The 16,701-nt window shown below is 38.0% G+C and overlaps 1 protein-coding gene across 1 annotated transcript; it reads right to left on the bottom strand.

Annotated features, from left to right (window-relative positions):
- Nucleotides 1–208: 208 nt before the first annotated feature.
- LOC104077980 (catenin delta-2-like) lies at nucleotides 209–16,165 on the bottom strand (the record flags this gene model as incomplete). The annotated part of the gene is made up of 4 exons (XM_009579416.1): nucleotides 209–1,387; nucleotides 4,309–4,382; nucleotides 11,777–11,908; nucleotides 16,039–16,165. Coding segments are annotated over 4 exons (579 nt in total), but the record flags the coding sequence as incomplete, so codon positions are not given.
- Between the last annotated feature and the right edge of the window lie 536 nt (nucleotides 16,166–16,701).

Below are 16,701 nucleotides of genomic sequence, written 5' to 3'. Positions count from 1 at the left end.
CCACTGTTTAAACAAACTGAAAATCAAACAAAAATTGAAGCTTGAACAAGGAAAACATTGGATGAAAAGAAGTCTTACGCCACACAAACGCACACACTCAAACACACACACGCACACAGAGAATACTATGCATACGTGGACACACACAAGTAAGAATGTGTATTTGTATGGTAGGTTCTTGGAAATAGACATTCTTAGCAAATATGGATGACAGATCAATTGTAATTTATTTTCTTTTAACACTGTATCATCATAAAGAAAACTGGTATAAATGAAAAAAATCTATTTCAAATATCTACATCTAAAATTTTAGGCAGTGAAAAAGCACTTCGTTGACAAGGAGTGTGGAATGATGAATGTTAATTGTCAGAAACTGCTGAATGCCTTTTTTTTTAGTTGCCACAAACAAATTCACATATCAGAACGAACAATACTGCTAAATATTCCTTTTTGTTTTTTTTTGATTTTTTTTTTGAATTTTTTTTTTTGTTAAAACGCACCGGGGAAAAGAAAACAAAAACCTGGAAATTCATACATCTTTCAAAATTTGAAATTGAAGCAATATTTAGAACCATAGATGAAGAAACACTGTGGCATTGGTGTAATATACACAATGCACTTGTTTTTTTTTATCTGTAATGTACATCAAATACTTTACAACAATGCATTAACAAAAGGCAAGAAACATCTTGCTGTACAGAGGAAACCCCAAATGCAACTTGAAGCCTAGATTCACAATGAATGAGGATATTAAACAAAGTGTGAGAAGCTGTTCCCCATAAAGTATGTACGCTGCTCAGTTACTTGTGCTTAACTCTTGACCCACATCCACTGCCATGTACTCCCTCCTTCCTTCAGCCACATTCAATATACAGCACCGAACTTTAGACTCTACAGGCCAACAGTAAAGTTGCCCCACACTGTAAAATATATATATGTATATATATATTTCTTTCTAATTACTCCCAGGTTTAGCTTTCGTATCTTTTAGCCTTCTAAAAAAATCTCTTAATTTTTTCCATACTGGTTATCTGGGCCTTCCTATGGAACAGGCTTTAACAAACTAAATTTGCAGGAAAAAAATGTCTCGTGGTATGCATGCACATGCACAGTTCCTGGAGCTTTTGTATCTGCCCAAGTCTCAAACCCAGGAGTCGGGAGAGTTTTCATAGTTAAGTTCACTATAGGGACGAGCAGCTGAATAGAAGTCGACATAGTTGCCAGTTGACTTTAGTCCCAGGTGCATGTTGTATTCGCTTGCAGGTGGACGATGATGCACTTGGTCCTCAAAGAAGGACTCATCATAGTTTCTTGTTGAATTCTGAAACGGCTGATACGGTTCATAATCTTTTCTGCTGGGCTCCTGTGGAACTGGCTGTGTTGAAACCTGAAATACAGTAATACCCACGGCTTGTTAGATACAACTTACTGTAGGCAACAGGATGGAAGAAGGAGTAAATCTCACTCTACGTTTATCATGCTGGAAATACAAGTTGTGCATTATCTTAACATCTGCTCAAGGTATTACATGGTAGTGAATTAATTCTACAGCTTTGCCTTGCCATTACATTTCTTTACATTCATTTACTTAATATTATTATTAAATGCATTTATTATTTAATATTATTGCTGCTAAAGATGCTGGTTTACTTCAAAAGTAGTTCAAGCAGCATAGCTTACAGTTACTTTCATAACTATAATCTGTGTATAGCTTTCTGACTATTTTGCAGCTATATAATGCAAACATTGGTGGCCAAAACTCAGCCTTGAAGAATTTGAATGGAAGTGATATACACTCCAAACATGCTAAACATTTTGCAGCTGCCTTTGCCACAAGTGAGATTTAGAGTGACACCGTATCCTTAAGAGCCACTTATAGTCTTCAGGGCATTGACATGAGAAAATTTGAAGCTAAGTGCCCTGAAATGTGTTCTTCTGCTACTGTTAAACAGAACCATCTTCTTACCACCTCCTTAACACGTCGTGGGCAATCTTGTGTTGTTGCTACATTCCAGCAAGTTGCCTTGAAGCTGAAATATTTATGATCTACAGAAAAAAAATCTCAGGCGGTCCCCTAACCTAAGTTTGCCATAAAGTTTTTCATAAAGTTTTTTTCAGACAGCCCTAGCGAGTCTCCATTTTTATAGCCGGAACACTACCTTTCACTCGATGCCACCTCTATTAAGTTTGGGCAGACTTTGTGACTGCAAAATGATACAGCCTTTCAATCCACAAATGGTCGTCACTGGGAACAGTGATGCTCAGACGTTGGTGGCAGGAGACTTTGCAGATCCTGCTGACTCTGCAAGAGTTAGTAATGCTCCTTCAAGAAGAGAGGAACAGTTGCACTGCTATGTCCCAAACTCTGTGATACTCTTTCAAAGCATGTCTGTATTGGACTCTATGCATAGAGTGCAAAAGGCTCTCCATGGCCTTTAATAGTCCTGCCGGTGATCGTACAACGCTGGGCCCAATATTGGAACAGCACAAGGGAGCACAGCTACTCTAGCCTCTATTTCTGGTACTGCTATCAAGGTGTATAGGACCTTGAGCCCCTTGTTTCATCTCACATATTCAAACACAGGTGTTTAATTTTGGACACAGGAGACAAATTCTATACTAAGCAACCTATTTATATGCCAAAGAGTTAGAGATGGTCAATTTTTGAGTAGAAAATAGGGGACTGAAGTAGTATTTCTGGGTTCTTTTTAGCTAAAAACATTATTTCTGATATGTCAATCATAAACTTGACATTTCATTGAGAAAGCAAGTGGGAAAAGGTGGAAAATTGGTTTTGTTTTTTGGTGTTGGGTTTTTTTTAAATTTGTTTTGGTTTTCCTCAATCTCTCACTCCAAAAATCAAAGTAGTTGATTCACGACTGCAATTAGAGTGCACCTGCTGTTACAATACCTCATACGCTTATTTTCTCTAAATATTGTGTTAATTTGAAGGGCTTCATCTCTTTAAATGCAATAAAAGCAGAAACACCTTCATGCACTGAACTGGCTCACACAAAGAAGGAATATGGTGCACCACAGGAAATACTGGCTAATTAAAAAGCAAAACCTATAAAGAGAAATGGGGGCACAGAATATCAGAAACTCTCTTCACCTTAAGTTTGTGGATTAAAACTGAAATATCAGTCTTTTAAATTGAAATTTCAGGTAATCTAGTAAAAATTTTCAGAGAAAAACCTTTTTTATCAATTTTACTAAATATTCATTTACCTGTCTGATATTACTAATCACTTTAAGTACTTTCCTTAAATGGTTTTTGTCTCATTTCTCTAGTTGAAAAATGCTGTAACTTTTGCATATTACGTAGGGAAGTTGTGAAAATCTTAAGGAGTTGTGATAATTAAGTATAAAGTAGCATTACATATAATGATGAAACAAAAGCCTATGGGTGCAGAAAAATGTCTGTTTCCCAGGGATTGAGGAAATACTATACTGGAAATACCAGCTATATGAATGCCATATATGTCAATATTGCGACTTTTTCTGTGAGTACATTAGCTTGGCACCCATGCTGCCAACCGCATTTTTGTAATGCCCACCTTATCCAGATGTCCTTATTGCTTTCTGGTTTTCAGGGACAGGACATTTTTAAAAGAGTCCCAAAGCTGTAGATCGAGTGGCTTGGATGTATGCATCCTTGCCGATGAAATGCTACATTTTCTCTTGCCTATGCCCCAATGCATACATTAAAAAACAGCCAAGCAAAAAGCCTTGTTACAATCATGCTTCTGGAGTGACTAAATGGCAAATCTGAGGGCTTTTACTACACATAAGTGTAGCGTACACGTCCCTGCAAAAGATACAGGGGGTTCTTTCTGCAGGACTGTTAAATACTTGAGTTTCTGCTAGGTGTCAGCAGTGGCATTGAGCTTTATGATGGCTATACTCAAGTAATAGGATGTGACCGGACTTAACCAAATTCACTGGCACAGGACATCACGAGATACCAGAGCCAGAAGAAGTGCCCATTAACATTAGCTTGGCTTTTGTAGTCTGTGTCACACATATCCAGACTTTAAAGGCATTCAGGTCTCAAGCCCCTCTTGACTTCATTATGAGTTACAGGCTTAAACACCTTAGATAATCTTTGTGCATATGCTGTCATAACCTGTTGGACATTTTTTGAAACTTGGGCTTGTTTGAAGCCAGTGGAATTGCTTGCATTTGCGCAAGCAGATGACTCAGTTCCTCTAATCTATCCTCTCTGTGATATTTTTCTTAGTTTCCACACAAGATGTTACACTGGTCTTTTCCCATCTGGAACAGTAACATTTTAGTCTCCATACTTACCTGGTTGTGTTTGATATCTTCAGCAGGTGCACCATACGAATTCCTGTACAAAGTTGAGATTCCAGTGTTCTGAGCTGGAGAGAGAAAAAAGGAAGGAAAGAGCAGGTTTACCAAATATATTTCTTTGGCCTCAAAATGAATTCTTAAGGCTTCATTAAATACATTATACAGCGCCTGTTTCCCATGAACAAAAATCTTTAAAAGCATCTGCAGACTTCTCTTTTCTCTTCCTCCCACTAAACAGTCATAATCTTTGCTTTGGTGTGCATGCATGTACATGGTATATACACTTACCAACGGTAACAGGTGCTATGTCATGTTCATACCAAGTGCACTTCACATATAAATCAACAAAATTATTTCCTATACAGCTAGCATTCAGTAATATATTTCAGGTTATATATGGGATTTTATATCACACATACACTAAACAGGTAACAGTCGTAAATATTGAGATTTTAAGAAACATTTCATTGCTTTCACTTCAGTTGGATGACGTTACACCAAATCCTGGATTATTTATTCTACAGTGCTTTTGCTATATGGTGAAATTATTCATGGGAAAAGTGATTAAATGCTACTGAAAAATGAGTTATGCAAAAAAGTAGTGTGTAGTTATACTGAAGACGTCTGGCCAACATAGTCTCAAATCCATGAACTGCTGTCACTTTCTTCTCAGATGTCCTACTACTAAAATGCACGGACAAAACTGAGCTATGAGTATGAAAGTAGAAGTAATTCTAAAGACAAGGATAACATCATACAGTTTTGCAAAAATTTATTTCCCACCCTGTCCCAAAAAAACACATAAAAAGCTAAGGATTTTCCCTGCAAAGCTGACTTCGCTGATCACTTTGATTTGGCTATTTAGCTGAAGCTTACTTTGCTGGCAGAACTAGGAAGATTGTAGTTATTTCTCATATTTGAAAGAACATGAGGGTAGTATTTTGTGTGTTTGCTGCGCACTGTTCTTACTGGGCATGCGATATTAACTTTCCAGGCATTATAACCAATGATTTGATGCTGTCATGAGGACTCTCATTATAAAAGCACGTGCCTGAAAGTAAAAATTGAGTAGTTGTGAAATCAGAGTCATCAGTGGAACTGAAACATGTTGCTCATGCAAGATCTCTCAGGCGTCTGAGCAATGGTATAAAACCTGGAGGCACCAAGAGTTGCTTTTAATACCTTCAGAACTCAAAACCTTTGAGGGTGAGGACTCAGCACAAGAGCTGAAAGCTGGGTATGGGATCCATGCTAGTCACATCACTAAGAAGAACCACAGTTACTGAAGAAGTAACCACTCCTTCTTCCTTTGGCAACCTACTAGCATGGACCCCAGCATGTACAACTGCCTCAATCTTTCCCCCAGCCACCACACGCTCTATGGAGAAAGGAATGGCACGGTCTTTAGTCAAAGTTGACTGTAATACGCCAATTCGGATCTTCACATCTGCTACGGGTTCCATGCTGAGGGTATAATTTTTGTCAGAGTATGGTGCACTGTTCCATGTTGCTGCTTTACAGATCTCAGATAGTGTTCTTAAAGATCTCCAGCATGTTCTTGAAATAGGATAAAGACAAGGCTTATATGGTGGGGTAATGAGCCCTAACAGCTGCGAAAAGAGATTTTTCACTTGCGAACCATTAACCAACAGGGATGAAAAAACTCTTGTTTCTTGAAGAGCTGGATGCAGTTACTGAGACAGTGCATAGTCCTGTATAGGAAATGGAGAAGAGCTCTCCAAGGAGTGCAGCAGGATCCTTTCTTTGAAGGTGGGAAGAATACGAACTCTAGTAACAGCTGATGATTGGTCTTTTCCAGTGGTTGGTACTCCTAATTCTGCCTGTGTGCCAATAGGTGGTAACAGATGGAAATGATGACTGCTTGAGTAATTTGTCTTTGGCCATAGATGTTAGTACCGAAGAACCGATCTGCAGAGGTTCTCTCTGCTCAGGCTGCATTTTGTCACCAAACTTGAGTGGTGTGTGAGACTTGACTATTTTTTCAGAGATTTTTATATTCCAGCTGCATCCTCGGCTTTAGTGTTTGAAAATCTCCCTCCTGACGACAGTTTGTGGTATTAGAGGAGTCTGCATCAGCATTGCTATTTATGGTGCATCTCATGATGGCATGACTCTCAGTAGTACAACTGCCAGATCTTTGCTTGATACCATCTTTTTTATGCTGTTTTTCTGAGGTTTTTTGCCTGCCCTACAAAGTGCTGGAACAAATTGGGTTATACAAATTCCTCTTCTCAAGAACTAAAGATACTCAGAGTTAGGGTTTCAGCTACCCATTTCGTGAAGTGCTACTTCTTGAAAAAAATGAAAGTGATATTCAATGTGTTGGACTCTCATAAACAGGGGAAGAACTTCTCATAACCATTTGGTTTTCACGTATATAAATTGCAAGATAAGCAGGGTTGAAGTTTCACGCACGCAAGTTTTTAGTCAGGCATGACTGAACATATTCAGTCCAGACAGGACAATACTGTTCATGGTTGTTTGATGTGAAGAATAAAAGATTGGTATAAGGTGCAACATCTGAGGGTTTTATGAGGAACCTGATGAAAAACAGCAAACTGGACACGTGCTAATTCGTATGTTGTTTCTACAGGCAACCAGAGAGGCTTTAAGGAGGTCATGACCTTTCCATCTTTTTACAGATATATAAAAAGGCACATGCTACATATGTGCCACTAATAACCATGACTATTATAAAAACAGAAATAGTCCAGAGTTGGTGCATAGCTGTCCAATGCACTACTGTGACATTTGCACTGATGTGCTCGGAATTGTCACGTGCCAGATTGAAGACCTACAGTCTCCCGGATCACATATTCTGTGATGGAAAAATGGGAAGTTTCAGCTTATGAAAGTAGCTGCAAGGTCTGCGTTGCTGATTTCACTGCAGTGATGTGGATACAAATTCACAAGTTTAAAATGAAAAAAAAAAGTAGTATTCTTTTCTTAATGTAATAAAAAGAAATACAGTGACACATCAAATGCCTGGAAATGAATGCCAAGAGTTCAAGAACAAGAAATCTTGGCTTAGTCTAGCTGGGAGGCTGAGATGATTCTGTCTCTGGAGGAAATGTAAGTCAAGCAATGTAGCTGCTAGCAATGCATGCAGCCCGCTCCAGTACCTGCTTCTGAACACGCAGGCGGCATCCCTGGGAACTCCATTCTTTTTCCTGCTCTGCCATGCTTCAGTGAGCAGTTGACTCTTGCTGTCCAAAAGCAGAGGGCAAATATAAAAGAAAGAAGGGAGAGAATGAGCTAGATGAATGGACAGATATTGTGCGGTTATATCTGATTTTTGCTGTTAATATTGCATACGTACCATCATAGTAAAATTATCAAACAGAGAGAAAGAGAGGTTAATGAAATAATTTTCTTTTTTAAAACAAAAGAGAAGGGAAGAGGGTACAAGGAGCAAGAGATGGAGATCTTCCACAGCCACACTTCCTTACAGAGATATGAGAGGTTAATGAAATAATTTTCTTTTTTAAAACATGGCAAGAGAAGGGAAAAGGGTACGAGGAGCAAGAGACGGAGATCTTCCGCAGCCACACTTCCTTACAGAGATATGAGAACTGTAGCTGCAGATGAAATGATTTGAGGAGTGATGAGTGTGCATGTATGTGTGTATTTTATGCAGTATCTAAACATCAGTACATGATAGTACTGAAGAGGTACTTTTTACTAGGCAAAATTGTGAAGGTTCTAAAATGAGCACTATGATCAACCTGCAGTACTTTGTGGTTGCATTGCATAAAGAACACTATAGAAAAATACCTTCCTTTTCCCCCCCTGTTCAGTTTTCAAGGGGATATTGGTTAAAAAAAAATTATATAGTTCCCCACAGCAGTTTTCTGCAAAGCTGACAATAGCTTTGAAAATTATGTCACTCAGTGGTTTATGTGACAAAGATATCACTGACCGAAGCCGTCCCCATACATCCCAGTCACTTGATTCATGGTTTAACATTCAGCTTTCCGTTCTTCTAAGTACTTACTCTGAACACATTTACTGACACTTTGAAATAACAAGGTGCTAGCCTTTTGCCCTCACCAACAGAGACTGATAGTAAGAAAGGGAAGCTCAGCTGGACAGTTAGTCATCCTCATCTGGTATTGCATAACCTGCTTTTTCTGCTATAAGCAGCAGGACTCCATTTTCTAAAATTTAGTTCAAGACAGTAAAGGAAAATGCTTCTGTGCCTCACAAATCTCAGCTAACAGAGATCATTACCTGTCACTACCACTGCCACCTTCCTGCACGATGAAAGATGAGGTAAGGGCATAAGAAAAGATTACAGTGTATTATGGCTTCTTCAAGTAATAATAAGTTCAAGTAGCCTTAACACCTGTAGCTATTGTAACAGACGATGATGGTTTTTTCTGTTCTGAATGTGTAGGGACTTGCAAGTAAGTTTAAATGATGAAAGTATAGATGATTGATTCTTGGCAACCAAAAGAAAATAAATTAATCAGAAGGTGTTTCTGCTAGTGGAAGTCAAGATACAGTGTGCAGACTGTGATGTACGTATTAGTTCAGTGAGGGAACTAACAAAGTAAAAGAAACTTTAAAGTAGGAGTCCCATGATAATATACAGCAACCTTATTTTCCCTGTCCTGAAGGAAAATACCATGGCATAAATAACGTTATCACATGCACTTATAGTTCCTGGTTTTTTAAAAGGAATATAATAGGTTTTGTCTTAAAAATATACTTTAGGTGATAAAATTTTACTATTGGTTATTATTTTCTACAGAGAAGAGAAGATGGATAGTAAACATACAAGGCATCATAAACCTGTGAAGGGAAGAGGGCAATGAGAACTTTGATATTGTTCCTCTATTTTTTAGCTGTCCTTGTGAAATCAATGTAAGTTATAGCCAAACTTTATGGATTCTCCATTTTTCCCAGAGGTTTCCTGACAACTCCCCACAATGGCAAGAAGCCAACATTTCTACTTAGAAAATCCATCAAAACGCTTCATTTCAGTCCCAGCCAAAAGATCATAAAATTTTAGAACTATAAACTGAGAAGAGCTTTGGAGAAGAGCATGGAGACAGTTGTGGATAAATTGGGACTACAGCTGTGGCTCTACATTCTGTGTAAATCTGTAAGTCAAAAAAAGCTTCGTGTAATACATCAGCTTGGCACAAAATACAAGAGCAGCTCAAAATACATATACGCCAGGTGGAACATGAAAAAACATTTATCTAAGTCCCATAGGCTCTGTGGATGCATTAGCTGCAATGCATTGTCTGATGCACAAAAAGAAATACAGGCATTGCAATGAACTTGCTACACGAACTTATATTAGACCATCCAAGTAAAGTCAAAATGTCTCACAATTAAAATCACAAATACTGATTTTATATTGTTCTTTAATGAAATATTTATTTTATAAGCTACAAATACGTTTACACAAATTTCATGTTGAATGTTGACGAGTGAGACTTCTTCTAACTGTCATTTTCTTTTGTTCTTAAAATGGTGCTTAATTTGAGCTCAGATCAAATAAGCAGAGATTTGGTGACCTGCAAGAGAGAGAAAGTGATTTGTTAATTTCATATATTCATTTGTACAATGGTCATGTAAGATTGTGAAATATTATTAAACTTTTCAATTTGATTTTGGTTTCGATTTTTCTCAGCTCAGTAGCTCAGTAGCTGGAAAAATAGTTGATAGCTGAGCATGATGCTGAGAGTTTCGAGTTTCCTTATTAAAAGCCCACCCAAAAAAATCAATAAGAACTGACAAATTACAAGCAGATATTAAAGGAAAACATGATGCAAAAATCAAAGTGGAGCAAAGGTTGCTGGGGAAGTACAAACCTCACGATCTGAAAATTGTATTGAAAGAGAAAGGAAACAAGGGAAACAGGAATGGGAGAAGAAAAACACTATAGTAAAAGACAAAATGACAAGGGATGGGGAAAAAGAAAACCCCAATTTTTTTAAAGTGTGGAGAAAGACAAGGAAAAACAGATTTTCCACATGGAAACCCTTTTTTTGTGAACCTTCTGATATAACCTGGTAGTCTAAATTTGCAGATACAGCTAGAAAAAAACCCTAATGTTTCTGCCTTTTCAGCCTGCTGCTCTTACTCCTGAGATTCCCTCTTCATGCATCCTTGACAAAGTGGTGAAAAAACCACAGTCCTGTCCTTCACAATCACACAAGTAAGGACGACTGAAGTGTTTGAGAGAACCACCTTGTGCAGTGACTATGAAACACTCAAAATATTACAGATACATAAAATGCAGTACCTTGACTGAATCTGCTGCAAGCTCACGTAGGACACTGCAGATGCTGATTAGGACATTCCTCATTTCTGTGGTTTCCAAACGCTCGACTGTCATTCCTCTTCTTCAGATTTTCACTTTCATGCAAATTAATGTTCTGTATTGCATTTTCACACAAATTCAAAGGCTGGTCTTTAGGTTTTGATTACACAATAGCGTGTAACACAGTACATGTAGTATGAGTATCATCATATCCTAAATATGGTCTTGAAAGCTAGTATGGATGGCTTGATGCTGAGTCAGCATGCTACTGGTGTCCCCACTGAGCCAAGGAACACAAAGACAGCCCATTCTGGCATCCCCCGAGCAAGACCTCTACAGAGGGCGTGGGAAAAGGTAACAGGCATTGAGAAAGCGCGGAGTGACTCCTCACTGTGATTTTTTGCTTGCCCTGAGGTAGCATTTGGAGGAGAGGACACCATGATGCTCGGCGCTGTATAAATGTATGAAACTGTTCAACAGAGGTTATACAAGCCTGTGCAATGGTGATGGAGACCAACACATATTTTGCAAGAGAAGTAACAAAGAGGTGTAGTACTAGGCAAAGCACTCAATTTTGTAATTACTGAAATGCTAACAGGTTAATGAGCTCACTAGGGGAGAGAGGCCTTTAGTGAAACCTGCAATAGATGCCATAACATACACAGACAAAATTGTTCCATTTACATCAGCCCAGCTGAGAAAGTAACAGGGATAGGCTTTACAAACTGCTACTGAATTTCCTAGGAATGACTGACGTGCAAAAATAAGCTAACTGGTCCTGGAAAGCCATTCCCTGCGAAAGACTGCATGTGCTCAACCATTGTCATGCTTCAGAAACAATGCTAGTTAATAGAAGGTGGATTTACTCACTTCCTTCTGAAACGAAAACAAACTTAAAATTAAAAAGAAATGTCAAATTGTTTTTAGAATCTTTCCTCTGTGAAGAAACATGGTCTTTACAAATCATTTTCACACAGCATTGTATTCATTAGGATCAAATATTTCTCCAGTTGTATTTCTCAAGGTGGCTAAAACTTTGGAATCAACCAAAGCAGGTTGACTCTTTTCTGTAATACAGTAAACCTAGCCAAGCCTATAAAATCAGTGGTCTATCACAGCTGATTTTTATATATGTTTTTATATATTATGCAAGCATAATCTCACCTGTCATGGTGTCTTTCCTAGAAGTGTGTTCTCCCTTATTTCCATGGTAAGTGGCATTTGTTCCAGTTGATTCATAGTCTGTTTTTCTTTCTTTTAGGCTGATCATTTCCCGAGGTGAGGCTGGGGCACTTGCTAGATCATAAAAATGGATTTATTTTTTCTTGCCACATATGACTGAATGTAGTGTTTAACTCTAGAGTAAACATTTTAGTAAAGTTTAGATTTGTTACCATACTAACATTAAGCTGTTTGAAGAAACACTACCCCATTATGGAAGAAAAGAAAAGGTGCTGTTATTTCAAATACAGGACAAATGTATTCATGGGACAATCAACTCCAAACATCATTTGCTCTCTGAATGTTTTACTTTTTTCACTTACACCCAACATCTAAGATGATCATTAAGAAAAAAGTACAATAATAATGATTTTTTTCTTCCCCTTTAGCTTTTTAATTTCTTTATCTTGTCAAAACTTTCTGTATAGGCACTTCCATTTTTTTCTCAAAATGGTTAATTTATTTCTGTTGAAAAGACCATTAACTTTCAACTGTGTGGAAAACCCTTATAAAATGGTTTTCTCCCTTCTCTGTTGAAAATAAACAAACCCATTAAATGATTCTAATGGGGACAGGAAGAAAAGAAAGATGTTTTTCATAGAAGACATATAGCAAAGAATGCCTAGCACTTAAAGGTAACTCAAATAATTTATCTGTCTTTAAATATCTATGTATGAACATTTGCCATTAAAACAACAACTGTTACTTTAAGGTATCATTAAAACTAAATCCTTCATCACCAATACTTGTGGTATGGTAAAAGCAGGGAAGTATGAGGTGACTAGGAGGAGAACTGGGTTTGTACTTGATTCTCATGCACTGGAAAATGTGAAGGCGATCGCTGGCACAGATCATGAAGACTTAGAGCTTGCGATGCTCAGGAAAAGGAGAAAAGCAGAGGAAAAAATAATGGCTTTCAAGTAAACTGACTTCAATATATTTAGGTGTTGGTAGATACAATCCACTTTCCCTGTTGTGGAGGGCAGGGGAAGGAGTACAAGGTGAGTGGCAGAGCACCCCAGAGCCTCGTGAAGTCACAGTGGTACAAAAATAACTAAAGTGCTGGTGCTTACTTCCACTCCCTCCCCTGCCTCCACCCAGGTATTTGATATGTCAAAAGAACCTCAAAAGCAATAACAATGTCCTTGCTTAAAAAAAAGGAAAAAAAAAAAAGAGTAAGACAAGTTCATTTGTGAAGTTTCATCATGAGTTATGTCTTTCAGCATCTCTAAACTACCTTACATTTTTTAGTTAAGGAGTAGGGAAGCACAAGTGATGTTGAATTCTGCTTACATTGTTTCTGCTGGTCCTGGCCTCTGAATTCACAGAGCAAATGTGGGACAGATGGTTTTTCGTACGAAGCAATTAGAACTGGGGATTGCTTTTAAATTGCTTGTCAATAGTGATGTAATTCTAAAGCTGATAATCCAGTAGATATAAAGAAACATGACATTAAATTACCAAATCAGCTAATGGCAGCTCGAGTCTAATAGGGAACAAAGCAGAATGCAAACCTTGAAAAAGTTGCTAACAGAGGGATGCATTTTGTTTCAAATACTCTGGTAATGCTTTTAAGCACTCTGGTGTTTTGAACAAAATTGACTGATAAAGACAAAACCATCTCTCTCTGTTCCCTGCGGGAATTCTCTCTTTCCTCCCATGTGAGAACAACTGCTTTCTGGGAAGTGTTAAAATCCAGAAGTGCCCTCTTTCAGAGTTTTTACTGGAAGCAGACATAAAATTATTGGTTGACATTAGACTGAAAATTGATATGAAGGCTTTCTGCTCTTATTCTTAAAGGATACAGGAAAGAAGACAGAGGTCTCTATGCTAGTTAAAGCATCTTATCACTAACTCCTAGGGATGGATGGGACATTGTGAGTTCATTTACTTCAACTCTTTACCCCAAGGTACGATCCAGTATACCAGAATAATTCTTGACAGATTTTCATCTAAAACTAAAGATCTCTAATGACAAAGACCACACACACAACTGCTCCAAGCAGTCTGTTCCAGTGCTTTGTTTTCCTACTGTTCCCCGATGTCTAGCCTGACTCCTTGCTGCTCATTATTTCCATTTGTCTGCTATGAAAGTAGAGAAAGTTCATGCCGTTCCTCTTCACAGCTGGCTGTTATGTGCTTGAGTACTTGAAGCGTACCTCTGCCCACTGCCCCCATCTTGTATCTCTCTTATTTGAGTTAAACAATTACAGTCCATTCCATGTGTCCTCATATTCTGATTTCTCCATCTCCTGGCTCATGTTTGCAACTGACAAAAAAACCTAAATAATTTCTAAAGAACTTTTGTCTAGCCAGATATTCTCCTTATAATTTATTCGTAAAGGACTGGATCTTTTTCCCCTTTGGACACTATCTCCAGTTCTCAGGATCATTCTGAATTCCAATAATGCCTTTCAAGGTACGTGAGTTTCTCCCAGGTTTATGTCACCCGCAAAGGTAATAGGTGTTCTTTGTATATTATCTGGGTCATTCATGAAACCACTGAAGAGTACTGGACCGAAGGCAAACCTCCAAGCAAAGCATTCTTCTGTTTTGGCAATAAGCAATACGCATTCTTTGCGAATGGTTTTCAGTCAGTTTTGTATTTACCACACATGACATTTTCTGGACCGTTTGTTAGCTTGCCCTAGCTTGCCTATAAAAATCTTGTGTGAAGGAGTTTTACTGATTACAGTAGATTTCATTTATTGACTATTCTTTCCACAACGCGTTTTAAGTATGTTGTAGCAGGAATTCAGGTGGATTTTATAAGAACAAATTGTATCGAACCAATGTTTGGATTTGATATGGATACTACCAGACAGACAGTAACTTATACTACTGTGTAGAAACAGATACTCCCAGAGTTAAGCAGTATCTTATGTTCCTACTATCTTTGAGGTGCCTAGATTGTGATTATTTGTTCCAGCAATTTTCTAGAATGAAGTTGAGCTGATTGGTCTGTAATTACACGGGCTCCTCTTCCTTCAGAAACAGCCACTATATTTGTCCTCTTCCAGTCTTATGATAACTGATGATGGCAGTAAGATTTAATCCAAAATTTCTTTAAGTATATGTTCTTTAAGCAATAGAGTAGCGGAAATGAGGAGACAGTTCTGGCAAGAGACAGAACTACGATCTCAGGGCCAGACATTTCACGTGCCTTGCACTTATAGTCAAAATGAGATTTTGGAGAACAAAAAAAGGAACAAGAGCCCTTTACGGACTTGTATAATGACAGATTTTGAGAACTGAATAGCAGCTCTTACTGTACTTCTGGCTACATTTTCAAATTTCCTCAGTGGTTGTTCTGCAGGACTAAGATGCAGCTTCTAGATAATTAACAAAACAATTTTCTTAAAAACAAAACTATGGCACAAAGCTGATCGCAATAATCAGTTTGGCCAATTTTAATCCTAAACTCTTGGTATACCTATGAATGACAGCATTTGACTGAACAAGTAGTAAAAAGCACATGGAAAGGCTGACTGTTTTACTCCGTTTGTCTTAGAAGATTTTCACTGGGAATGGTTTTATGTAACCAAGGTATGTTCTACCTTAGAATAAACTGAGGGGAAAACGCCCAGATTTCTGAATAGAAAAATTAATTAACACTGCGGCATAAGTTGAGATACTTACATTAATTCATTGTATGGATCATACAGAATTAATGACAGCTGGTCTAAATATGTCATCAAGGTTACATGAAGACCTGTAGTCAATCTTTTGTGAAACTTACATATGCACGTGTATGCACACTTATATACGCATACACATAGAATCAGAATAAAAACTGACAAAAAAATAATGTGGATCCTCCAACTTCTGCTAAGTGTGCAGAGTGGTCACAAACAACACAGCGGTTTTCATGACTAGCAAAGCGAGTAACAGAATTTCCTCATGCTGCAAATGGACACCATTGCCCTGAGATCTAGTCAGGTAATCCCAATCAGGAAAACACTGCATGAGAATTCGTAACAAAAGGGTATGGAATATCCTTTCTGCTGTAAAATTTTAGAAGGTGTTAATAAAAAAAAAAATTTCCTGTTTTGAACAGATAATTCAGGTAAGAGTAAAGAATACATTTTGTGCCCCTCCACCGTTGTTAACAACAAATCCGGATGCCAGTGACATTGTTTAAAGAAGGAAAAGGACAGTGATGGATTACCTCTGTCTTTACTTCAGTCCTGAAAGCCTGGTCTTACCTGAGCGGTTGTTAGGAGACATGCGCACGGGCGAGATGGAGGGCGTGCGTGATGAAGAGTACGGTCTTTGCCGATCCCTTTCTATTGTTGAAGATGAGGCTACAAAGTGATACTGCGACCATCCGTCCTGCAACATCAAACATTGCAACAGCAGTCAGTGAAAATGCCATGCAGAGTATTTTCCTCTAGTGTTTTCAGTACGTGTACACTAGTGGGCTACTATCTTTTTCCTGCCACTGGGTGGCAAGTATTCTTAGCGGTGCAGGATATGACGTGCTGACTGTACTGACACACCAGGAGAAGAATGAAAATGCAGAAAGTTCTGTAAAATAACACATTTCAGAAAGACTCAAATTACGAAAACACTGAACAACTTTTCAGGCTATTTGTTTAATAGTTCTGTCTTTTTCCATGCCTCTATTTTCACATTGCAAACGGCATTCTGGCTATGAAAATATTCCAAATCATAAGACTGCTTGTTTTCACGGTGAAAATCAGTTTTTGCTTTAAAACATTTCTATCTTATAAGGAAATTTTGGAGTAAGTAGATGGGGAAGCTTCAGGATTATCAAAATTATTGTAACTATTTGGGTGTCTATAGACTAGTTATATTCACTGCCCATTTGTTCACACGTGAGAGAAAAAGAATCAATGCATTTTCCT

The sequence above is a fragment of the Fulmarus glacialis genome, unplaced genomic scaffold (genome assembly GCF_000690835.1).
Source record: "Fulmarus glacialis isolate BGI_N327 unplaced genomic scaffold, ASM69083v1 scaffold22150, whole genome shotgun sequence".
Lineage (NCBI taxonomy): Eukaryota > Metazoa > Chordata > Aves > Procellariiformes > Procellariidae > Fulmarus > Fulmarus glacialis.
The sequence above is the reverse complement of the archived record's forward strand: the minus strand, read 5'-3'. Positions and strand labels throughout refer to the sequence as shown.